This window comes from Pholcus phalangioides, unplaced genomic scaffold, assembly GCF_987345545.1.
Source record: "Pholcus phalangioides strain wild (caught in Gottingen) unplaced genomic scaffold, Ppha-v1.0 ptg000009l_1, whole genome shotgun sequence".
In the NCBI taxonomy this organism is placed as follows: Eukaryota; Metazoa; Arthropoda; class Arachnida; order Araneae; family Pholcidae; genus Pholcus; species Pholcus phalangioides.
Genome location: NW_028301602.1, coordinates 29,873,826 through 29,900,411, shown reverse-complemented (window position 1 = coordinate 29,900,411; position 26,586 = coordinate 29,873,826). Strand labels below are relative to the sequence as shown.

Below are 26,586 nucleotides of genomic sequence, written 5' to 3'. Positions count from 1 at the left end.
TCTCGATCCGCTACATCTTATTTTTATATATCCTAGAAACCATGGTTTTATATATTATAATGTGGCAACAGCATCGATGGATTACCTTCAAAAATGGCGTCCGAGCCACTGGAAGATGATGATGCATGGCTCTACGGCGATGCCGAAGATCAGCGCAAGGAAGAGATCAACGCTATTTTCGAGAGGGCGGTCGAAGATGTAACGCCAGCCGCCCCAGTCGAGGAGAGCAACGAAAATGCCGCTCCAGCCACCAATGGCGATATCAGTGAGGTACTGAATAATATGAAGCTTGTTATTAAATGTACCATATCTTAAAACACATTGAATTAAAAAAAAACACCTCAGCTCAAACTCCCCTTTTTAAAAGATGATAAGTTTTAAAGTTTTCTTATCTCTCAAAAACGATGCCGATAAATTTATAATTTATCTCGCATGGGCACCCAATGGTATCGATCCTTATCATATGTCCCGGTTGTTGTCATTTAAAGTACACTGGTGTAAGAAATTAAGAGAATTTGCACTTGGTCGATTATCTCTAGAACTACTGTACCGATTTTAATGAAATTTGATATGTACATACATTGATACAATACAAAACAAATAACCATTCAATAATTGTAATACACACGCATGATCGTGCGTAACACTCGTTACGCACAGCGGTTGCAGAATAAACAAAAAAAATGGGTTTATAGGGGGTGTGGTCCCCTCTTACAGATATATAGGTCTCGCAGCGTGATTTCATACTTGAAATAAGGCAGTTTATCATTTCCTGTGGCAATTGGTCCCACTCTTTCAGCAACGCTGTTTTCGTTCCCGGAGAGGGGTTGCGAGTTGCAATTGCCCTCCCCAGACATGCTCTATAGGGTTAAGGTCTGGAGATCTGGCTGGCCAATCCATCTGGCGAATATCCTCACTCTCTAGAAAATCGTCGAGCAGAAGAGCTCTATGTGGCCTCGCATTATCGTCCATTAAAATGAACTCTGGGCCAACTGCACCCCTGAAAAGGCGAACATAGGGCTCCAAGTCACAGTGCCTCTTTCAAGACATGGAGAGATGTGCGACCATCCAACATGATGCCTGCCCAGACCATTAAACCTCCTCCGCCATAATGGTCGATTTCGCTGACATTGGAGGGTAGATAGCGGGTCCCTGGTTCTCTCCATATGAACGTACGGCGAGAATCGGTGCTTAGGCTGAACCGGGACTCATCAGTGAAGAGAACGGTCGCCCATTGATCCATACTCCAATCTCTATGCTCTGCACCATGATAAACGGATTCTCCTGTCCGTAGAAGTGAGCGGGACACAAACAGCAGGTCTTCTTGCAAACAACCCTCTCTCATGAAGTCTTTTGGAAACAGTCACCCTTGATACACGGCTTCCTGTGGCTGAATACAAGTCACGAGAGAGCTGAGAAGCTGTAGCACTCCTGTTACGTCTCGCTATAATCGACAAATGGCGATCTTCTCTTGGACGACTTTGGCCAGGCTTTCTCTCGATGGATCTGGTATCCTGGAACTGTTTCCATAAGTTACACAAGACGCTGGGCATTAAATTGAACTCTCTACAAATCTGGACTTGAGATTGGCCTGCTTCTAGCCTCCTCACAATTCGCCACCTCATTCCATCATCTAAACGTTGGTGGTTACTCATTTTTACTGTTACAATTTGAAATTAACCGATTGCTGCAAAATAACACCAAGAAATTCACAGAGGTGTGCTAGCGAACGAAATGTGTCTTAACTTACGCGCACTTATAAAGCCTGTTTCTCTACTTGCTCCGCCTACACACACGTATACGCTTAGGTATTTGACGTACAAGATTTGCATTTTTGTCTAGAAGCAGTGGTTTTACATTCAGTTCAGTTCTTTTCATGAAATTCGATAAAATATGCAAATTCTCTTAATTTATTTCATCAGTGTATAATGCATTAATATTATAAACAAATAAATCTTCGTGTTTGTAATTTCAAAAATGTGATTTGTTGTGTATGTTTAACTACTGATTATTGATTTAAAAATATATATATTATTAGCTTTGGTAATTTGAGCAGTAAATGATAAAGTTTTACACATCCAACTAAACTATTTACTGCAGATGGATACAGTATATTGATCATTTTTGTCACACCACAGTCATTTTCTGCACACGAGGGCTAATTAGACCGGGACCTACAATTTATTGTTGATTCCAAACAGCAGGCTTGTTTTATACTCATCGAGAGGCTGGTGCGCTAACCCAGCATTTTTTCTGTAGAGTAATTTTTTCTGTGATCATGTCACCATTTTTGTTGTACCCTGTGTCAGGAAAGTTTTCTGATAAGGACAAACCGGGTATCGAACTCGCGACAACTCTAAACATCCTCTGGTACTTTAGGCGAGTATCTTATCGACCTGGGGTACCGCTCCTTGATACAGTATATATAGTGAAATCTCGAACAACAGCTATGGTACAATCCCTTCTTGGCAATTTTTTTTCTTTGGTGAGAGTGAAACGTCCAAAAGTGAGAAGTCAAAAGTGAAATGGAGTCATGCTTTTGGGTGTCTTACTTGGCAAATAAAAGAGAAGAGAAAGAATAAAAGAGATTGCCAAAAAATAGGATAATGTTATGGCTGTTCAATCTCTCGAACAGCTATAGCATGATGAGAAGTTGCCAGTAGTGAAATGACGTCATGGTTTTGGATGTCTGCCTTAGCAAAGGAAAAAATTGCCAAAAATATTACTATGGCTTTTTAAATGAAAAATTCCCTTTAACCGCTGTAGTATATACCGTTTTTGTAGGCTTACCAGATTCACACAAAAACTGAGAAAGGAAAACACCTGTGCGTACCCCATAGTGATGTCACTTTATAGATTTTCACAACAGATGGCATCACTATTCTGACCAATAAAACTGGCCAGAACTATTTTTCCCAATTAAAACAGAACCGCAAAAAAAAAACCATTTTGTAAATCTTTATGGCTATTGGTCAGTGGAAAAAAATTCAGAAAACTGAAAAGAGTGAATTTTTCGAAACGTCGGAGGACTGACACTTGAAATGACATTAAAGACGAGGATGTCTGGTAACCCCTACCTTTTTGGCAATGCATCAGTGAATTTTTCTTTGGCTTTAGAAAAACATGCAAAAGCATGATGAGAAGTTGTCAAGAGTGAAATATTCACTCTTAGCAACTCAGTCATGCTTTCAGATGTCTTTCTTTCTAAAGAAAAAAAAATTGACATATCGCCAAAAGGGAATAATACCATGTCTGTTAAAATGAAAAAAAATGACAATAAAAATGAACGACAATGTGATATTGAAGGACCCTACACAACCCACTTTATATCTCAAAGCTATCGAAGCATTCCTGGATGATGGGTGTATCCAGAAATTTATAAATTTATATAAAAATAACAAACAACAATATTTTATGTATACATATATGAAAGAATACATCATCTGCAGTCAATCTGCAACTGCACCATTGTCCTTATATACATAATCCAGGGCCTTAACTGGGATTTTTTCTGCTCCCACAAGTTTAGAATACAATAATTTTATAATGGTGTTTTTTGTTCCCACCTGACATTGCCACCCTCTAGTTACGGCCCTGCATAATCACAGAATAATCTTGTATGAAATCTGGAATATTGAATTTATCCTATTTATATAGAATATACCAATCTCATTGATTTTCAATATAAGCAATAATGCTATAATAGGTTGTAGATTTTCGTCTACATGCCTGGCACCTCCATTTCATTCGCACCCGCCAGTAGTGGGACAAACAAAACATGAGCTAAATAAGCGGTCGGGATTAAAAATAATGCATTGTAGTCTAAATGAGAGATCAAGATTGAAAATATGATGTAGTTGACCAGATACGGGATCGAAAATAATATAAACCAGGACTCTCTTTTAAATAATACAATGGCCTTTTCTGATGTTGAATAAACATTCTCTAGAATAGATATAAAAACCTTTACTGTAAATAATGCATCGGTCAGGGCAAAAAAAGTTTTTTGAGATTGGTCAAAAACACGATTGCAGGATTAAAACTACCATGGCTGGTATCCAAAAAATTATAAAAAATGGAAATATGAATGATCTGAGAAAAAACTAGATATATGCACTCAGACTTAGTTACATATACACTTCCAGCACAACTCGTTCAGCAGCAAATGGCTCATGGCGATGCACCAGAGTTGTGCTCAGTTTGAAATAAAGATTTTTTGTTATAATAAGTATCTGGTCCCAAAAAGGTTGCACACACATCCCTGATATAAGTTATTTGAGACTTTCATTGTCATTCATTAGGATGATTCAAAAATAATTTGAGTTGTTGAGGCATTGCCAAATGCTTCTCTTTGTTTCACCTACTTGTTTATCTTTAGAAGTTAAAAACGTGTGAGCAATTGAGAAAAATTCATTGATCACGTCAGTCGAAAGCTTTTGCACTTTTTAATATTCTCTGCCTGAGTTGAGCTGAATTAGATAAAAAATTGGTGTTTTCACATTGCTTTGCTTAAACATATAGAAATTTGAAAGAAAGCAATCGGCCAGAAATGCTAGGGATGGGCCATACCAGAAATTTATTTCGAGGGGGGGGGGGACATTTTTAGTGATGGAACAATGGATTAATAATTATTAATGACTGATTTATATGGAATAACTTAAACACACTTTCACAAGTGCATACATATTAGAAGTATATGTATGCACTTGTAATTCATATTCTAATGTTTTTCAATAACTTCACAGTGTGCTTGGAGGTCCCCCCCCCCCCCCAAATAATTTGACATCCTGTTCACCATGATCCTGTTGCCAAGTTGCTTGTGCGAAAGAAAAGGAAAAAAAGATATTTCTTAAAGATGTGTTTCGATTCTTTCTCATTACTGATAAGTCTTTTGTTTTAATGTTTGTTCCAGGAGGTTCCTCCTGGTACAGAACCTATCGAGAATGGGGAAATTATCGAAAAAGATGAAGATGAGGAGGGGAAAGTTGCCCAAGAAGATGAAGACAAAGATTCAGATGATGAGGATGATTCAGATGACGATGTCCAGGTATTTATTATATATTAATGCAGAAAGTTTTTTTTATCAGTTAATGTACATTATTAAATTAGAGTGTATGATTGTAAAAATACAAGACAATCTTAAAAACTGATTCTGCCCGTTTGTTCGAAAATCAGGAAGGGGTTTACGAAATCATTTTTTCAGTTATTCGTTAAAATTTATGTTATAATATACAACTGAGGTAGAAGTTGACGTGTCAAGGGATAGAAAACAAATACAAGTCGTGTATGAATTTCATAAATTGTGTTCAAACTTGTTTGCATTGGAACATTATAAAAAAAAGAAGTGCAAACATTTGCTGTCAACTTTTCAATATTGTAACTTGCCCAATCACAATGGTAAAAAAGGATGTAGGTTATAAGTATCACTGTGCATACAATAAAACGAGGGGGTATGTGTCGGCTTATATGCACATGCATCTGAGCTACAAAAATTAGGGTGAATTCATACACTAACAAATGTGATGTGTACGTTCACTATTGAGACACTTTCACAATATTACCTATTGTTTTGAAAATCTGGTAAGATTGCTACTGCCCATAAATGGACCCCTCAGTCATTAAGATTGTCCTTCAGAAACATAAGGCATTTGAATTTGACTCGTCCTACAATACAATTTTTGTTCGTTGTCATCATCAATGTACAGTCTCATGGAGGTAAAACAAAATAGGGGAAGGAATAACTATTTTTAGAAGAATCATATTATAATTATTGCAGTCCTAATACAATAACTTCCCCGCTCAAAAAAAATAGGAACATTGAGATTGATTGAACCAGAGAAAGTTCCAGCAAAGACACTGTTACACTGGGTACATTGAAAAAAATATTTGTTTCACTGGAGAAACCCAGAATCTGTTGCATGAAGCAACGTAAACACTTCAGTCCCCCACCCCAACCCCCCCCAGGAGGGACCCGGGCATCTCCGGCAAAACAAGAATTTATAGATGTGTCAAAGATTAGATATAATGCACCAAAATTAAAATCACATAAATCAAATCAAATGAATCAAGTGAAAGTCAAAGTGTACAATTGGTACCAATGATAAATAATTATAGAAAGTTGTATAAAATCATATTTCAAAAGGCACAGTCAGAAGTTTGATCAATCAATTATTGTATGACAAAAAGGCAGAGCACTTCATCCCATACGGAAAGTTCAACCCACCCAGTCCAATTCACTGTCAGGATGAAGACATGGCGATCTTCTTAATGGGGGGGGGGTCGGAGTTACAGGAGCTGGAGGAGTCAAATCCCTTATCTTCTCTGTATTATACTCAAGGAATTTCAAATTTTCTTAAATTCACAAGGGTCTGTCAAGCCAAAATTTGAGTCTGTTTTCTGGACCTTTCACAAAATTCTGGATCTGAAAAACGGACCCTTTATAAAATAAAAATTAATGGAACTATAAATTTAGCATTGCATTTGTTTTGAAATAAACAAAGATTAGCTAGATATTGGCTTCCCACAAAATTACTTAATTTCACGAAATGACCCTTTTCACAAAAATGAGACATTTTCACAAAAACAGAACCCCTACAAAAATAAGTCTAAGTATGCGAAGCATTCATTGTGTGGGGAGACGGGCAGCTGGCAAACGGAAATGAAAGGAAGTCATTTCTGGACAGCAGTTGTATGGGGTCCATTCACTGAGGATATTAAGAATAATTTTCTTACATACAGGGGAATTCAGAGAATTGACATTTGGGGATGGGGGCACAAGAATTTTTCCTAGAGAAATTTTGAGTTACCAACCTTCAAAGCAGCATTTAAACAAACCGGAATTTATCAAAATAATGTACAAAAAGTATTTTCTTTGAATATATTTTTAACAAAATAAAATAATAAATTTTTCCCCAAATTTTTTGGTTTAGCTGGAGGAAGGGTGTGAGCCCCCATGCCTCCCCCCTCACTTTCCCTCTTATCCCTTATATAGTAGAACTTCTCTCCCCGTAGCAGACATTACCCAAAGAACAATCATACAGTAGGCCTATTCACTCTGGTGACACTTTCACTTTTTGGGGCATTAATTTTCAGTATGACCCTTGATCCCTACAAGGGACCCCCATGACCCTTGTTTTACAGGGCGTCCTCATATTTTCCCTCATTTTTTGCCATCCAGACATGTAGAAATGTCCTGCTCTTTTGTGCAATTTAGTGGGACCCTTTACTTCTCTGCCAATGACAGTTTTTTCAGCAGTTTCGACAATTAATTGCTGTGTTCTTGTCCCATGTTTTTCTCCTTGAATTTTTGTAATTATTATTGTACTTAAGAAGCAGTCACCTTGTTTTTTCGATTGATAAAAAATGGGAAAAAGTTTTTTGTGAATGAAATGAAAAAGATTCTATTTACATTCTCTTAGAGTGTAGAGGCCCCCCCACAGAGAGTACTGGGCAGGGTACACCTGTGCCTGTTGCACACCCTTGAGGGCATCTTTGAATTCAGGCATTGTAGAATATTTGGTTATTCATAATTTTTTGTCATTTAACTCTACAACGCTCAGGTATTTCTTCTCAAAATCAACTTATTCCAGTTTTTACTACTTTCTTCCTCTCCACCCACCTGTGAGACTTGGCCCATCTTTCTGGTTTCATCCTCTAACAAGATCTTTCATATTCCTTTTTAACGTTTGCAAAAGCTTCCAAAACATATCTTCGTATCTAGGCTAGGGGTCTTCAACCCGTGGCCTGCCGAGACACTGATTAGTGAGAAATTAAATCAGCATTCCACTATCTGAAACCATGATCATAATTCTAATTCATTGTGGACATTCTAATCTTGTGAACATTTGATATATCTGCAGTAAAATCTAATCTTGACCAGAATTATTACTTACCAGTTTCCACTTTAAATCGGTAAGAATACTTTATTGAAATTTTCTGAATTTTGTTAACTAGCTTGTGCTAGTTGAAATAGAAATAGGAAAGGGGGCAATATTTAAAATTACTATTTTCGAGTATATTTAAAATTATTATTTTGGGTTTAAATGTAAAGAGCACATTTAGTGACAGACGGTGCGGATGTTTATTCACTATCTGACTCCCTAACTAAAATGATGCTTCTCACGAATGGGCTACTGTGAAGGTTGATTAATTAAAATTTATTAACAAATATAAATGTTAAAAAACTAAAATAACATATTAGACATTAAATATTACTAGCCGCATAATGCAAGCATGAGCTTGTGGCTTACAACAGATAATGAAGGTTGTGAAAAAAAAAGCATTGGAACACAGCAACAATGAGTTCATATAAAAAGTCTTGGCAACATGAGTGGCAAAACTCCGCCACACTGTAAGTTTTCACTCGCCAATAAAGCTGGTAGCATTAAAACACTATGGTACAGAGAACAAGTAATCAAATAAAAGGAATGTAAATAAGAATGGTTGTCTATAGAGGGTAGACGTGTTTCTTATGGGTGTAAAGTAAATGGCTCCATGCTGATGAAAGAATCTTTGTCCAGCTGGTGGGAACAGTCCGAATTAAAAGAGCTTGATGTCAGTACAATCACAGACCAATGTAAGTAGATAGGGCATTCGCCATTCAAATCCCTTAGGGAAACTTTTAGAGTTACCGTCACAAAGCATCTCGTCGGTTATATTCCATTGGTGCCCTGGGTAAGAAGGATTGTTGTAGGAGTTTCGTCTTAGAGAAAAAACAGAGAAACATCGAAAATAAAGGGGTACCGATGAATAAAAGACAAATTTCAAGGTGGAGAATAGATGATGGGCATTAAGTTGAAATAGAATCTCTTTATTGAAGTGTAATTGGAGCCGTTTAAATATTATGTCAGCAAATTTTTAGCCATTTTTTACCCCCTTCTGTGTCAACAAAAGTAAGCAAAATTCTGACGACCCCCCCCCCCCCCCCCCGCCACCAATCAGCAAAATTTCGTCAGCATTGCCCCCACCTCCTAATGCAAATTGGTGGGGTCATAAATGTACATGGGGGGGGCATAAGGGGCTCATTCATATCTCCCCCAGATGAAAAAAATATTTTTTAATGTAAAACACATTTTTAAAAAAAATTTCGAAAGAAAATACCTTTATATGTTATTATAATTGATTTCTGTTAATTTTAATGCTATTTAAAGGGTAGGCCCTAAGAACTCAAACTTTCTCTTACAGAAACTTATTGCGACCCACCCTTTAAGCCATATATGGTAAACCCTTGACCCGTGGACCAAATGTGGCCCTGAAGGTTATCTGATATGGCTTGCCCCCTCAAACCCAATTTTGTAAAAATGAATTAAGCTGCACATTTACAGATTGCTTAAATGACCTGTGGCACAATTCCAGAGCATTTAAGTGGCCCGTAGCACATTCAAAGATCACTTAAGTAACCTGCGACACAGTTCCAGAACACTTAAATGATCTGTGGTATATTTAGATATCCCTTGAGTGATATGTTCAACAATTTTAGAGCATTTTAGCAGCCCCACAGTGCGGTTCTGCATCACTCAAGTTACCCGCAGAATATTCCCAAATAATTTAAGTGATCCGTGGACACCCCAAAGCAGAATGTGCCAAAATCTGCGACGTACGTCGCAGAACAATTTGGAAGAATTTTAAGAAAAAAGTATGAAAAAAACACTATTACATGTATGGGGACTTTCACCGCAGAACATTCGCAGTCAGCTGAGGGATGGTCGCAGAACAGTGCTAAATATTCTGCTTTGGGGCGTGGACAGTGCACAGTTCCAGAACACTTAAGCAGCCTGGAAACATTTCCATAGCACTTAAGCAGCCCGGACACATTTTTTGAGCACTTGAAGGATCCGTGAAACATTTAGAGATCACTGAAGTGGCTCTGTAAGGGATTTATCATTAGGGAAAATGTTAGTTCGGGTGCCCACAAACTAGCAAAAGATTTTATCTTTTTTGGCGCACCGAGTAAGATGCCATTAAGAATATTTCATATTTTCATGAAGGGTGGTTGATGACATAAGCATCATCCAAACCCCCCCCCCCTCTCAGCAAATCGGAACCCCCATCGATGCTGACGTAATGCTTGAATGACCCCTTAAAGTATAAAAGAGGATGTGAAATGCTGAGTACATTAGTCATGGGAAGCTTCAATGAAAGAGGAAGATTGAAGAAGTTAAATTAAAGGTTAGGTAACGGCTGCTGTGGTTCTCAAGGTCCTGAACGCAGAACTGTGTGGACCAAAATGGAATGAGGGATGGATTGGCAATAGCCAATCTTATGAGTAAACCTAACAAGTAATGAAGAAGAAACTTTTCCAAGGGACTGGGACGTCCATAATCAAATCTAAAATAGTAAGGACAATCATGATTCAAAAAGTGAGTAATGAGACGAGTTGGTAAGTAAATATCAGGACCAGGGTTTGTGAGGAAGCTGGGAAATCGGTGCTTGGGTCACCAGGCGGCTATGGGAGGTCTAAGCCCTTGGAGTGATGCAGAGGGGTCTCTCAATGAAGATGGTGAGTGATGCATGGTTATATTCTTTCTCTTGTATGTGACATATAGTGTTCAGGTTTGCATATTTAATTGTTTTGGGGGCCAACTGAAGTGTTAATGAATTTTTGATTGAAGTATATTATCTTAAATAATTAACTATCTTAAATAATTTGTAGTATGAATGTTAATTTGTAAAATATAATTTACGTTATATATAAATATACAATTAAATATATATTGTAAATAAACTAATTAATTTTCAAATATCTCGTGTATGACTACTTAATGTGTCCGTTGTGCCTGGGTTATGCTTATGCGTGCGTGCATGCTGTAAACACAATAAACTACTTGAGAGAATGGTTGCAAGCCCAAATGGGCTAATAATTTCATCAGAAATCTTTTTATCAATAGTGGTCGAGGGGAATAAATTTCTTAAATTTACTATTTCCAAGATGAATTTTTTTTAAGAGTTTTTCTTGATCAGGCCGATAGTCCTGAGTATTATTGTGCAAAACTCTCAATGAGCAAGCTCTAAATTTGTCAAATTATTTAATAATTACTTAATAATTAATGATAGCTTATTAATCATTGGTAATTATAATTTATAACTTTTTTTTTTATTTTTTGTAACATAAATTTAAATTTTACCATTGCAATTCATTGTATAGTCATAGGAGGTAGGGGGCAGCTTAACCCCGTGATTCACCCTCTCCCATTAAATGTGCCCTCCTAACTTTATGGAAATATTGATGTAGTCCTCGGATGCAAAACGTTGAAGACCCTTAATCTAGGCTGTCTTCGAAGTTAAAAGTTTAATGTCTTTCCTCTACACAGGGATTCCAAAACTGTAGTGAAAAACTTTCCTGTGGCTGAAAAAATAAAAAAATGTGTTTTATATTGACAGAATTTCAATTTTATCCTAAAAAAATAAAACGTGCTAAAAATATGTGCGTTTGAACTGACGTTGCTGCTAGTGTTTCTGCATCCTAAAAATTAAGATGTGAGACATGTTTTTCTAGGTGAGCTAAACTTGCACTCCCGACTTAGAAGCTAGATGGCATCACCTAGTAAAACACAACCAGTGAGTATGTGCTCATGACATTTGGCAACCATAGCTGCAGCTATTTTATAGCATTCTTGGTTTTTTTTTTTTTGGTAATTTCTATTTTTCCAGTAGCTAGAGTGTTTCACTAGAAATCAATTTCTTACATTAACTACCAGCATTTATAATAAAAAAAACTTATCTCTTCCTTCTGTTTTTTCCTCACTCTATGAAAGAAAATTTTCAGGTGCCACCAAAAATTCTTAAGGTGCCTATATTTCTGCTAGAAGAATGTAAGAAATTTTAATCCTAAATACAGGACATCGCCAAATCTCATGAATAAAAAAAGTCAAAGGTAAGACAAGCTGGGAAATATTGCTGGATAGCAAGAAATGAAGCGTTGTTGCAAATCTCAGTGAATTATAATTGGGGAAAAATAATTTAAAAAAAAAAAATGTGTCAAATATGTGAGGTGAATACTCATATTTATAATCATAATTATCGTATAATTTATAAAAATTGGAAAAATAATTTTAATCCTTCAGTAAAGAATAAAAATTCAAGTGAGTTTCTTTTGAAACACTGGAAATAATGGGCCATTTTTATTGTTTGTTAAAAAAGTTGATGCCCATAATTATGGGAGTGTTTTGAGAAATATGGGACATATGGTCACCTTACTCAATCCTGATGTTAACTAAAAAGTAATATTTATTTCATGTGAATCTGAAATAAAAATGAAAGATAGTTTTTGCATTTTTATTTTCTATAATTAAGTATTTTAATTAATTAAGCATTTTAATTTTAGTCTGGTGAGATTTTTTTTCCAAATAAAAAATGGAATTATTTCAGTTTCACACTCATTTATGTAACAACCACTACTACTATTAATTGATGTGTGTGGGGGGGGGGGGATGATCAGGGCTTGATTCTGATTGATTCCACTAGTTTAGTATTGATAGATGATAAGTAGCTGAGATTATTTTATTTGAAAGAGTATTAAATAATCCTTGGATTATTTTTCCCCCTACTAAAATATAATGAGTAAAAATACAGTTTATGAAGTAATTAATTAAAAAGAAATTTGTTTTTCCCTGGTGGATCTATAGGTAACTGGAATACCTAGTTTTTTAAAGGGGAAATTAAATTATTTTACCTGTAAGTGATTCAATCGGGAATTATTGCCATTCATAATGGCACTTAGTATGGAAATGAAAATAAAGGTAAATTATTTATACATATATATTTTTATTGAGATTCTATTGTAATCAACTTTATGAGCTGAATTAAAGGAGCCTCTCTCTGAAATCTCAACTTGATATGTACTGCTTTGCTATTCTTATATTCATCATATTTGAATCTGTACAAGGGTTGGAAAAAAATATATGCATGGGATGGGAACAGATTTTTGAAGAGGGAAGTTTCATTTTGCTGGTTTTCATGTTTTGATTTTTCACTCAATATTTTAATGGGGTTAGGTTGGGATTCTATCATAAGGTAGTAGTTTTCTAGTGGTGGATGCGAACTGTAGGGGAAGGGGTGCGTGCTAGAAGTTGCAGAGAGGTCAGCGGGATGTGCTTCAGAACACAGCTGTACCTCCACGTTCCTCTGCGGAACTTCTAACGAATTGGTACATGTTGTGAAGCGTGTTGTGCTGCCATGCATTTTTTCTAACTGTGGGTGCAATGTAATGATTGAATAATTGTATCGTAGGCCTGTTGCTTTCTTTGGCGAGACTTTTTTAATGGAGGAGATCTGTCTGCATTTGTGTGTTAAAGTTGGGAACCACAGAATACTTACTTCAGCTGACTACCACTGTGGCGACAGTGGGGTTTGAACTTAGGTCCTTGAGATATGAGTCCATCACTATAACCACCCAATCACCACAGTGGCTTCAGAACACGACCACTTTTTTACGTCTTCAAGTAAAATTTCTAGCCCAGGTGGGGGTTCTTTGTTTCTCCTCAGCCATAGGTGCAGAAGCTTTTGGTTTACCCGGAAGCCATCCAATTTTTTTAGTCTAATCAAAATCTTCTGGATTTTTATATCTGTATAGAAATACCCCTAAAAATCCTTGTTGTACTTTGTAAAAAATGAAGAATCCCAAAGAAAATGCCAGAATCTTTGCGAGCATGTTTTCTTGAAAAATATTGCCATGTGTCTCCAAATACTATGATACCAAAACCGAGCAAAGTTTCAAACTATTGCTAAAATTTCCAAAGTCTTCAATGGCAGGAAATGAAGTACTAGAAAGGTATATCTCAATAGATCAGAATGAATTCTACAAAAAAAAAAATTAACATGATATATGTGTGACGAATATTCTTAGTCATAATAATCTGCTTGATTTCAGTGAAAAATGAGAATTCAAAGTAAGCTTCATTGAAAATATGAAGCAATTTTTTAGTAATAAAAGGTTGGGAAAGCCAAAAATACGGGAATGTCCTAGGAAAATGGGTCATATGGTCACCCAGAAAAATACCCAATTTTATTTTATTTGTGTTAAATGTTTTCCTCGGTAGCGAAATATATCATCATGTGACATATTACAGATTTTTTAAGTCTGGAAATTGGCACCTATGCCCTCAGCATAAAAAGAAAAAGACCCTAGGTGAGGTGCAAAATTTAACAACACATTCTAAGTTGGAAGGAAACCAAATTAATATAGAAACTAGTTTTTGATTGGTTGGTGGTGGTGTGAATTGGCATGGAGGTCCCAGAGATTTGAATGTTTTTCATTAAGCTAAAATAAATCACCTTAAAACTTTGTATATTGTCATAATTATAAAGTCTGCTTACATCAAACCAGGGTTGTGCCGGATTAGTGGAAGTTAATTGGAGAAATAAAATATCTTAAATATATTTTTGGTGCACAGACATACATGGATATGTTCAGATTCAGAACTATTATAAAAAGAGTACTGAGTGTTTAAAGCATATATTTTATTTCCTGGAAATGCCACTAAAATGATAAGCCAGCCAAGAGGTTTCAAACATTCATTCTTCACATGCACCCCCCCCCCCATCCCTGCTACCAACGCATAAAAGGGAACCCATCTTAAAGAACAAAGAAACAAAGGATTGTCAAAATACCCATGAACAATGCCAAAAAATTCTTAGAACTGGTAACACATGGGCAATTTTTACAATTTTTTTTTACCAGTCGTGAAGGGACAAAAATCATGGTCGACTTAAATGGAGTTAAGCTCCATTTATGTTACATATGTTTTATATGTCAAGTTAGAGAGTTTCCCCTACATTGAATTTAGCATTCTGCCAACCACACAAGGGAATAATAGATGCAGAGCTATATCCACGTGTCGATTTATCGAGATTCCACTGTACTTAAAGAATCAATTTTCTCAACACTTGTCACAATTTAACATCTAATCAAAAAAATTTCAACCATTATTTACTCTCAACTAGTAATGCATCGTAAAATATTTTTTATCTTACCTCTTTCAGTAGCTTAATATGTTTCTTGTCTAGGTACATCCTACAGTTAGTGAACTTGTGTAATTCATGCTCACTTCCACCTTACTGCAGTAGGATTCTATTTTCAGTTTTGTGTTCAGTTTCTATTTTCAGTTTCGTAACAAGAAATAAGCATCATTTGGGCGACATAAATACTTTCGGGGCGCACACAACAGGGTTGAAAAAACAAGTTTCAAATACAAATACAATGACCAAGTTTATTAGATACTTATGACCGGATGACATGAATTTAATTTTGGTCATTAACCATTCTTACTTTGTTCTCCATCCTTTCTTTTTTCAGATCACCATAGGGGACATCAAACCAGCTACAGCAGCATATCCATATGGAGGGGCTCCTGTTAATTTGAATATAAAAAGAGGGTCGGCATTTTCATCTGGAGCTGGTTCGTCTATTAAACAAAAGGGCCTTGATATCGAAACTGTCGGTGTTATCAATGGGCTATCAATATACGAATTTAATTTGGATACAATAGAAGACAAGCCTTGGCGGAAACCTGGAGCAGATATAACAGATTATTTCAATTATGGTTTTAATGAAGATACATGGAAATTATACTGCGAGAAACAGAGGAAATTACGTCTGGACAACAGCTTGAAGGTTTTTATTTACCTGTTCTTAATAGATAGCGAAGTTGAGACTTGTCAATTTCTTATATGATTGAATCAGATTGAATATATATATTGGTACAATGCAATCTTTCAACACGGTGTGCTTTTGAAAATAATTATAACTTTGGTTGTTATTTTTGTATTCTCATATTTTGATTTGAATGTTGTATTCATGGTTTGCTAATGGTAATGAAAATTTTCATAATTATAGGCACCAGTTGTAGTGGTACCAGGTAAAGATCAACAAATCCCCATTGCCACTGTCAACGAAAATAGCAAATATTCTGGCTTTTTACCTGCGCCAAAGAAGGCTGGACCTCCACCAGGTCGAAGAACGTCGGGCAGTATAGATGTCATTTGTGGTGCAAATTCTTCAAATAGACGATCTGGCAATGCCAAAGAGAATGTGATCCAGGTAAATATGTGTGCAAGCGAATAGACATGTCTAAACTTATTTTATCTAAATCGGTTTGACAGATCACAAAAAGATCTAGCGCCAGAAATTTTTTTTACGTGCTAAACGTTCTATTTTCCACGGAAAACAGGTAAAAAATAATAATCCTTTCTACCTCACCAGGACATAGTGATCACATTCAGTATTGATAGATATGCTGATATAAATTTCAGAAATTTTATATTCATATATATAAAAGTTAATAAATTCCAATTTATTAACTTTTTTAGAGGGTGTTTGGCCGTAATCCTCCATGCTGGCCAGTGTGGGTTGGAGGAAGCCCATCCATGTCCATTCACCACATGTTAAACATTGCTACTTACAGGCTGCACCATGAGAAGGTGCGATTGGACTTTAAGCCTCTACTCCTAGTCGATTCCTTCAAGTCCTCATAATGAAGCAGCAATTAAAGGGTCTTCTCCTAGTTAGCCAGTAAAGACTATTCAACAGCCCAATTTATTAGCTATACATAGACAATTTTATAAGGTGCCAGTGCTTATTTCTTAGTTGCCATGGCGACCTGACGCTTTGGATTTGTCAAGCCCTGATCTAAATAATCACAAAATATTGTTATAGTTGCTCGATAAACTTAATGGTGGCTGAGATTGATGCAACAGAAATATAGATTGTATATATACACACACACAATGTAAAGAAACTTTTTTCATTTTTGTTGTAATGTTTCTAAAAGACTAGATTTTACTTATTAATCTTAACTATATGTATATTTTCATTGAAATAGGTCATGACTGGCCGGAATGACAATTATGATGGGTCTGTGCCGGGATCAATGCCACCTACTCACATTCCTCCTCCATTTATACCCAACTTATCAGTTCCACCACCTGGATTGCCTCCAGGAATTCCACCTCCTACAATTCCACCACCTGGAACTGTGCCTGGTCATGTGCCATACCCAGACCTGTATGGAAACCCAATATTCTCTCAGCCACCACCTCCAGTAGGTGTTTCTGTGGACGTTGCACCTCAGTACGATGAACAATTCTTCACTGGCACATCTTCTCATAATTATGATAATTCAGACACTCAACACAGCTGGGGAGGCTCATCACGTGATCGTGACAGAGATCGCGACAGAGACAGGGATCGTGATCGACATAGAGACCGTTCAAGGGACAAAGATAGAGATCGTGATCACTACGGTAACTGGGAGAGGGGTCATGACCGTGACCGTTCTGCTGGACGAGGGGCAAATGAGGATGACTATTTAAAACGAAGAGAAGAATACGAAAGGAGGAAGTACAGAGAGTATCGAGAACGGCGAGATAAGGACCGGCACGAAAGAGACCATGACCGTGATCGAGAGAGGGAGCGTGACTATTATGAACGAGAGGAAAGACGTGATAGTAGGGAAAAGGACAGAGATAGGAAATCAAAAGATTATAAAGACCGTGAGGATAGGCATAGAGATAGATCATCACGCAGGCATCGTCATCATGATGACGATGAGGAACATCATTCATCCAGGCATAAGCATAAGAAGTCAAAGCGCGAGAAAGAAGAAACAAATTCAGTTGTTGATGTGTCTGACACTACTTCGCAACAGGAACCAGAAACGGAAGAGAAGGCATAGAAACCGAAGTCAATTGTAAAGGGTTGTACTTTTTCCTCTAACATGAATACTGTTTGAACAGTCACTTAGGAGGGAAAAAATCCAGTTCTCGTGAGTGTAAAAAATGCTTATACTTTTTGTATGCATTTACAAAATGAACCACATTAGAAATTCTTGATGGATGTTTGCACCGTTTGTTTCCATAAAATGGTACATTGGTGAATATTCCTCATTCAAAATGTTTTTCATTGATTTCTTGGTAATACATACTATGGTAGTTTTTTTTTTTTTTTTTTTTTTTTTCAGATGAACATTTTAATTTTTTTTTTCCTGTTAGATTAAACACTGTCACACTTTTTTTAGTGTATGTGTGTGCATTATCAAAGTGGATGCTTTTATGATAGCTTTTTCGTTATTCTTCTGAAGAAAGTTTCACTGTTCAGTAGTCATTATTGGTTGCAAACGAGTTATTGATTATTATGCTCTATGTTTGAATTTATCAATATAGTAACAATTAAACTGTTTTGAATTCTATTTCTTATTTTTTTACTTTCATTTTGTTATTGCACGGATACTTCAAAAATTGAGTAACTAGAAAAGTGGAGAAATGACATCTACTCACTATGGTAATTCAAATTCATATCTAATAAAATATGTATCTTTTTCTTTTCTTCTTTAATTAGTTTGTTTAAAAATATTTGTAACATTCAATCATGCACATATCATTATTTGAGTTGGATAAATTGTCTATATACAACTTGCCACTACTGACTAAAGGCCCTAAAAGTTGCAGCTTAAAAAAAATGCATGTCACATGAATCAAGTTTTCTAAATGTGACAGATGTCATGACCACATTAAAATGCAAAAATTTTCTCATTCAAAAATGTTTCTAATTTGATCTGCAGGGATCTTACATAATGATTCCATAACTTTAATGAAGGAGGTTCTTAACCTTTTGTGGTCCACAGAACCCCCTTGTGCCATCAAAATGAAGGCCACGGACCCCTTTCAAAACGATATTCAGTATGTTATGCAAAATTAATGAGTGAGTTGGCCTTTCAATCAAGCTTACAAAGCTTCACCCTAAGGATTGGTGTATGAGGCTAAGGATTGGAATGAAAGTAATTCATTTTTAAATTATTTAAAACTTAAGAAGAAAAAACTGGTTTTTTTTTTTGTCTGGTTGCTTGAATTTTCATTGTTTGAATTTTTTTCTCTTAATTTTGAAATATCCCTTTTACACCCGAGCATTCTTTTTTTTTCTTTTTGGAATTTTCAAGATGTTTTTGTATTTTTGATATTCAAAAATATATTAAAAACATAAATGTCATTAAATCTTTTTTTATTTTTTCAAATTTTCATTTGTGTGCGTGCGCGAAGGCACTTTCTTCTGGAAGTGTTGTCTTAATTAACCTCCCTGAAAGTTCAACTTTAAGTGCTGCCCTCTGATGAAAGTCCCTAAAGTTCATTATTCACCACATTTCTAACTTAAAATTTACACAAGCCAGGACTTGACTCTCTGAGGTTAAAAAAAAAAATTCTGTTATGGGAAAAAGTAACCACCACATTTGTGCATGCTGGGACTGAATGGGTTTTGGATAATTTTTATGTTGCATTCATATGCATTTATTTAATTGCATTGTATAGAGGGATATTTGGGGAGCAGCATTAGGATGCTTTTAATAGAGATTTTTTGGTGTCATAAACTGTGTATGACCAAAAATAATGTTCGGTCACTTTCATAATTGTGTTTAATTTACACTATTTTTCTGTTCATCTGAGCCAATAATGTTTTAGTTTACTATATATCATACCAAGTGACTGACATCCTTTTTAAAGAAACTAAATAGCATTTACAGTTAATTATACACGTGACATGAAATTTAAGAATGAGCTGAATTCCTACTGAAATGTTTCCAAATTTATGATATTTTGTTTGTAAATAAAAGATTTTCTAATGGAGTAGTAGTTTTTTCCTCAATATATGTACATTCAACTTTATGAAAAACTGATTGTAAAACAGTAAAACCTTTCTATTGCGGACACTGGAGGGAATAAAAAAATTCTTTGTAAAAAAGGGGCGAGAGTTGTGATCAGAGGTTTGAAACGCATATTTTTTATTATATAAGGGGAACTTATTATTTGACCATGAAAGAGGGGGGGAATGACCCCCCATCTAAGGAGTGTCCATTAAGAAGGGTTTTACTGTATTTTTTTAGAAATGTTCTTTTCAATATTTATTTTTATTTACCATCAAATAACTACTGGAAAAAGCACACACAAAATCAATTTTCAATATTTGTTTTTGCCTGTCAATATTATTCTGTAAGCAATAATAAATTCGAATAATGATATTTATGAGTCATAATTTGAACTTGTTGCATGCTACAAAATTTTTTGTATTTAAATTTTGCCTGTTAAACAAAAAATTTCATGTGTAAATAGAAAATCAGTTAAAGACAGTGTGATGCATATTGATGAGCCTTTTCTTTGTGATTTTTTTGTACATTCAAAAAGTTCAACTTTTTTTTATTACTAAAAGAATGAGTCAAATATATATGTTTATGTGGAATTTTCTTCAGAGTAGCTACCCTGTGCAACTATGTATTTTTTCTTTCTTCCCTTGTTCAAACGAAGTTGTCAATGTAATTCCGGTATTAATTACAAACCTTTTTTGAACAGCATCATCCAGGGTCTACTATTGTTCAAAACTTTGTAGGATACATTTGAAAGGCAACTTATCAAGTTCTTATCATATTTATGCAGTGAGCAGTGATCAAGGCCAAATTTTTTTTTAAATCTCTAACTGCATTGATATTGTATGAACCCTGGTGAAAATGGGTTGGTTGCTCAGGGTAAACCACTGCAAACAGTATAAATAGGTGTTATACTACATATTTATTTGTTTTTTTTAGTGAAAAAAGTTTCTAAACTTTTTGATTAGACTATTACAGTAAAACCCCTCTTAAGGACATCCCCTCAGATTCAGCCATCCCTCTTCTATAGCCAAATAATTCTGCTTGTACAATAAAAGTAGGCGTTTCAAACACCTGATTAATGTTCATCCTTCTTTTAGGAATGAATTCTTTGATCCTGCCTGTTTCTGCAAAAGAGAGGTTTTACTGTACTTAACCATACATGGCATCTCCTACACATTCCTCTGCAGAATTTCTAATGAATTCGTATACGCAGGGATATGTTGTGTGGATGTGTATGTTCATAGTACTATTGTATTTACGTTGTCAGAGTTGTGTTTGTTTCGATTGTTTTGAATAGACTGGTATAGAGAGAATTTCCATAAGATTTTATGTGGAATAATAGACTTGATTGGAAAATGTAACATTTTGGGAGTTTTTTGACTTTTGATTTTATAGCATTAAATTTTCTTTTGTCCTTTTTTTTTCCTGTTTGATTTCTATGTAAAGATGGTTTAGTAAATGCGGTATCTACGATTAATTACACTCAACAACAACTTTTTAACAAAGTTTCTGGGTCTGAAGCAGAAATAGGAATTTCTTTTGTAATTCAGTGTGCTGAACAGAAATTTGACCATTAAGAAATTCTGGATTGGACACGTTTTCTCTGAAATTACATATTAAATACTCATAATGCAATACATTGTAGCACAACATAAGCACATAGAAAACAGAATTTAAATATACAGAAGAAACTTCACAAATGTAATATAAGTATTTATAAGAATACATAGGATAGGGATGCAAATGTATTACAGCACAATAGTTTATTTGTCGCATCTGGCACATACTTTATTGTTTTTATGCTTGTACTAAACATAGCTTCTGGTAAGATAAATATCCATGAGCAGTCAACCAGCATCAAGGTTGACCATTTCTATTGGTGACATATAAGGTAGTTCTATGGTCCTTAAAAAAATTTTTACCATACGATGCTTGTAAAGTATTTTTTAAACTCTTAACGGTAATATCTTTGTGATGAAAGCCAGTGAAACTTTTTTATGGTGATATTCTTATTCAACAGGTCGAAGTCATTAAGATTTGTATAATTTCATCTCTGGCGTTATTTCATTCTTGCCCATTATTTTTGATTGTGATAAATTAATGGCAATGAAGAGTTTCCCTCCCCCCTTTTATAAATTTGGATTTGTAATTTTTTCCATCTTTGATTTTGCTGATTTACAAAAAAAAATATACTCCCTGTAAGCCTGGCGCATAAAATTTCTGTTGCAACTTTTTATGCAGGGTGGGCAAAAAGTCTTGGAACAAATTAAAGAAATTAATATTAAAAAAACAACCAATTGACAAAAAGGTACAGTTTGCACTAAAATACTTATTATGGCCTAGAGTTTATTTTTGGTAAATTTAAAAAAATAGTTCATAATTTCACTCACAGGTGCTGCTGTATTTGAACATGACATAGCACATAAAATGTAATGCAAACAGTGTAGAATTAACCCTTAAGCACATCACTTTGCATATTTGCAAAGGGACCTTCAAACGGTTATTACTGCAGCCAGTTTGAAGATAAAAATTTTGAATCGCCTTTGCATATAAGATGACATCATATTCTTTCCATCTTATATTTATAATTTGCTAGTAGATGTGTCAATTAAAGACGACAACCCTTTGATCATGTGTGGCTGTGGTTCTGCTAGTTTGTTTTGCTTGGATTTCTTTGTTTTTTTTACTTTAAAGTTTCAATCAATTTTTTCCCTTTCCTATAGTTTGAATCACAAAGACGGTAGTCACATGTTAGAAAAGTAATATTACTTCAATACATTTATTTTATGTGCGATTCTTGAGGCTTTGCATCTTTTTCAATAGCATCTTGTGTAAGCAGTAAAATTTTAAATAAGTGTTTTTAAAATGACTTTTCTGGTTTTTCAATACGTCTAACTATGAAAAAAAAATTATCACAGCCCAAGGATAAAAAAGCATTCAAGGATTAATGCTCATAATTTGCAATACAAAGATTTTACTACATTTCAACATTAGCACCCTCACCCATTTGGATGTAGCCCTAGCTGCAAAAGATGCTTATATTAGAATGTAATTTTATATGTAATATAAATTATCATAAACATTAATTAGATGCATTTTATGTCGAGTTTTTGTGATGCAGTGCCATTCATGAGTGAAATTTTAAACTATTTTTAAAACAACTCAAGGCCAGTGTTTCCCCCACTATCGCAATAACCCCCAAGTGAGCAATATCGCCCCCTGCGGGTTATAGGTCCCAGTCTAATTAGCCCTTGTGTGCAGAAAATGATCACCCCCTGCGGGATGTGAAAAGTTCAGCCAGGCCCCTCTATATTAAATTTAAAAATCGTCCTAGGGGGCTACAGCCCTGTCCTTGTGGGAGCCATGTTGAGAAAAAAAAATTCTGAAGTAGGCGATGTTTGTGTGTAAAATAAAAAGTTTAAGAAACTCTGTTGTAGGCTAGGCTATATGATAAATTATTTCAGTTCAAACCGCATCTATTTATGTTGGTTGATTTTCTAGTAATTTTTAATGTGTCCAAGACTTTCTACCCAAGAAGGCAGTAAGTGTTTTCAAAATGATTTTCCTGGCTTTCGATATGTCTAACTATGAAAAAAAATCACAGACCAGGGGGAAAAAGCATTCAAGGATTAATGCTCATTATTTGCAATACATTAAGCTACATTTCAACATTAGCACCCTCACCCATTAGGATGTAGCCCTAGCTGCAAAAGATATGCTTTACTTAATATATTACTTTTTAACAACTGGCTGTTGTGCGAACTTTGGAAAAAGAAAAACTGCCTTTGCGTGGAATAGAACCCACGTCCTTTCACTTTCTATCCAGTGAATGCCTGGATTGTACATGAGTTCCAAGGAAAGATTGAGAGATTCGTTGCCTTTGTAGTTTAGGGCGTTCACCAGGAACGTGGGTTCGATTACCCACAAGTCGTTGGATTTTCTTTCCAAAAAATTCATCTACGCGCACAACAGCCAGTTGTTAGAAACCTTCGTATGTATATCCGAGAGTGACGTCATCCTTTCACTTTCTGCCCACCCTGCATTTTTATATCGACTCATTGGAGCAAATTTTAACAAATTATTACATAAGATGTCCTTTTTTTAAAGGATTCTTTGGTTTTTTCCGAATGCTCACTGGAAGAGATTGTGACGGGTAATTTTTTGTGACCATATTATTCTGGCTTTTAGGAATATTTAAGTACAGGAGGGGGTCGAATTGAAATTTCTCCTATAGGAGTAGCCAACTTGTGTAATTTAATGGCATCTTAATAACAGAGGCGCAATTGGTACTGGAGTAGAACAGGTACAAAAATAATTGAATACTTCGATTTATTCTGAAATTATTTCTATTAACCATTAATTTTCATTAGTTCTAAAAAAATGTTTTTCACTAATTCTGAAAAGTTTTTTATTACTGGTTAAATTAATTTTTTCCTGAAATCACTTTAAATGGTTCTTTGTCATGAGAAGTGATCGTGAAATAATTTGATTAATAAATTACTATTTTCCACTAATTCTGAATTTTCATCAATTTGTTCCGGAATTATATTTCTCTCATTTATTCTAGAATTATTTTGTAATGAATTTTCCATGTTTTTCATGAATTCCGAAATTATTTATTTCTTTTAGTTTTAGAATTAATCGTTGTTAAATGTTTTCACTATTTTTCTGAAAATGGTCGGCCCTCGGAGACTCCTGACGTGCAAGCAACAAGAAAATTCTTGCCGGAACCGAGGACGTCTTTTGCCGGGAAGCCGCTCGACTCCCTGAAGAAGAGATGGACGACGGACCTTTCCTCCCCACGATTATTATATCGATGCCTTTTTGGCCTCGGAAGCCGCCCCAACCGCTGGTTACGGAATCCTGACGGCGCAGGCGCGCCCGACACAAGTCTCTCTTTTTCGCACGCTGTCATCAAAACAAGCAGCAGCCGTAGTCGATCGTCGTGCCTCCCGTTCTCTGAAGAGATCGACTCGATTGCCATTTTCTTTTCTCGTGTGTGTGACAATTAAATAATTGCATACGACATAATCAGGAATAGAAAATTATTTCGATTTTAGCCTGTAGAAAACTATAAATCGGGTACCGATCGTCGCTGTATCACTTCGAGGATTCGGAAAAAATGGCGTCTCCATCCACAGGGCGTCGAAAATCGGCAGCCAAGCGTCCGTTAGCGACGACTCCAACAACAGCCGAGACGAACGGGCCCACGCCCGCCGAGGAATTGGGACCCGCTTCATCGAAGAAATGCAAGACTTCCGAGAACAATGCCAAGACTAAAAACAAGCGAGACGAAGGTGAGTCGAAAATAATGCATTCGGAAAATTGTGTGGAAAGGGGATAATCGGAAATTATTTTGTCGATTTCTTCCGCTATCGTCTGCACGGGCGGCAGCTGCGTAGGAGACGAGCCGGGCGATGCTCGTCCGCCATTGTCGTCAGCACATTCGGCAGCATCACGCTTTCACTGATCGGGAGGAGTTCAGTGAGCTCTCTCACTGTGTATTCCTGATATGCTGGTCGAAGGTCGTCTTTGATGGCGGGGCTTCAGATCTTTTTGTTGTTTCTGCATCGGGCTTCGCAGTTTTTCATTTCCTTGATTATTTTTTAAATTTTTATTGAAATCCATCTCGTGCGCTAACGGGATGTGGGGAGGGGGTGGTTCACAAATTTACTTTTGTATCCTAGGGTCGGAGCCCCATTTTGGGGTATCTTTATACAAATGAGTATACAATTCCTCAGCTTTTTTTAAAAGGTAAGATTTTAATTCTTGCATTTGTGTTGATCAGTTGAATTAATGGGACTAGTTACTCGCAGTGTTAACTAAAAATTCGATACGTGTAGTAATACGTAATCTAATTTAAAATGAATTATACAAAATCCTCATTTCTAGGAATGTTACCAATTTTTAGAATTGGAGTTTTAGAATTTTTTTTATAAATGATCGATGTATTTTGAAAAATACAAACACAACAGGCAAATTGTTGATGCTTGTACAAACACTGTATCAGTAACATAAACAAGGCTTGACAAATTGAAAAGATATTTAGGTACCAGCCTAATTTCTTACGAGCCAAGCATGGTATTTTGCATAAGAACAAAAATGTCCTAAATGTTTTCCTTTACTTTTCCCATGTTGAAAGTCATAGCGTAACGAAATCAGAAAATTTTGTGTCACCTTTAGACTCCGATTTAGAAGTTTATTTCAATTTATCAACCATATTTAGAAAATTTCAGCCACCAATACAGATTTTCTAGTTGCCATGGTGACTGTCCAGCCCTGAACAATAACTATTCCCGAATTTGACTAGTTCAAGAATGGGTTTTTACTTTTAATTTTTTTTCACAAGCTATTAAGTTGATAGACCTCAGTATTAACTTTTGACATCGCACAGTTTTTAAAGGACCCTGCCTGCATGATTAGTGAATGAGCTTTGTTTCTGAATCGTCTTGCATATGAAGTCATTTTTATTTAATTCCTAGGGACGGCTTTATACTGAGGTCTGATTTTGATTTGAGGAATATAATGGTTGTGTTCAATATTTACATATGAATGCTATTTAGAATCGTGATCAGTTTGATTCTTTTGACTACTTGAAAATATTATCCTTGATAGCTTAGGGAACTGTTATCAACCATTTGTTTTGTGGTGAAAAATGTGAGCAAGGTCGATGCCTAGCTAGAACTTGGTGCAGCTCATAATTTTGTAGAATAACTAATCAAGGATTAAAGTCAGATTGGCTCTTGAGTTAAATGATTAGTACATGCATAAAATAGTGTGATGTTGATTGAAGTTCATAACCATGGAGTAATTTGCAACTTTATGATTTTTTTTTTAATCCGCTGTCAATTTTAATGTTGCTTCACTGACAGACATTTTACTTTTTGTCAAAGAAAAATGTGATGAAATAAATTTACATTGAAAATGGCATCTCTTCTAATAACTTACACTTGTAACG

At 35.5% G+C, this 26,586-nt stretch overlaps 2 protein-coding genes across 2 annotated transcripts in view; both read left to right on the top strand.

Moving 5' to 3' along the window:
• Positions 1-88: 88 nt before the first annotated feature.
• Fip1 (Factor interacting with poly(A) polymerase 1) lies at positions 89-21,048 on the top strand. Its single transcript, XM_089235944.1, has 5 exons — positions 89-270; positions 4,913-5,047; positions 15,293-15,610; positions 15,833-16,036; positions 16,818-21,048. Exons 1-5 carry the CDS (start codon positions 94-96, stop codon positions 17,667-17,669), a joined length of 1,686 nt encoding a protein of 561 aa, XP_089092070.1. The 5' UTR covers positions 89-93; the 3' UTR covers positions 17,670-21,048.
• Positions 21,049-24,531: 3,483 nt separating this feature from the next.
• The window catches only part of LOC149082668 (nucleolar transcription factor 1-A-like), a 30,133-nt gene continuing 28,078 nt past the window's right edge, over positions 24,532-26,586 (top strand). Inside the window, exon 1 of the mRNA XM_089235943.1 lies at positions 24,532-24,925. Coding sequence (XP_089092069.1) covers positions 24,751-24,925 — 175 coding nt within the window. The 5' untranslated portion in view covers positions 24,532-24,750. The remainder of the gene's footprint in view (positions 24,926-26,586) is intronic.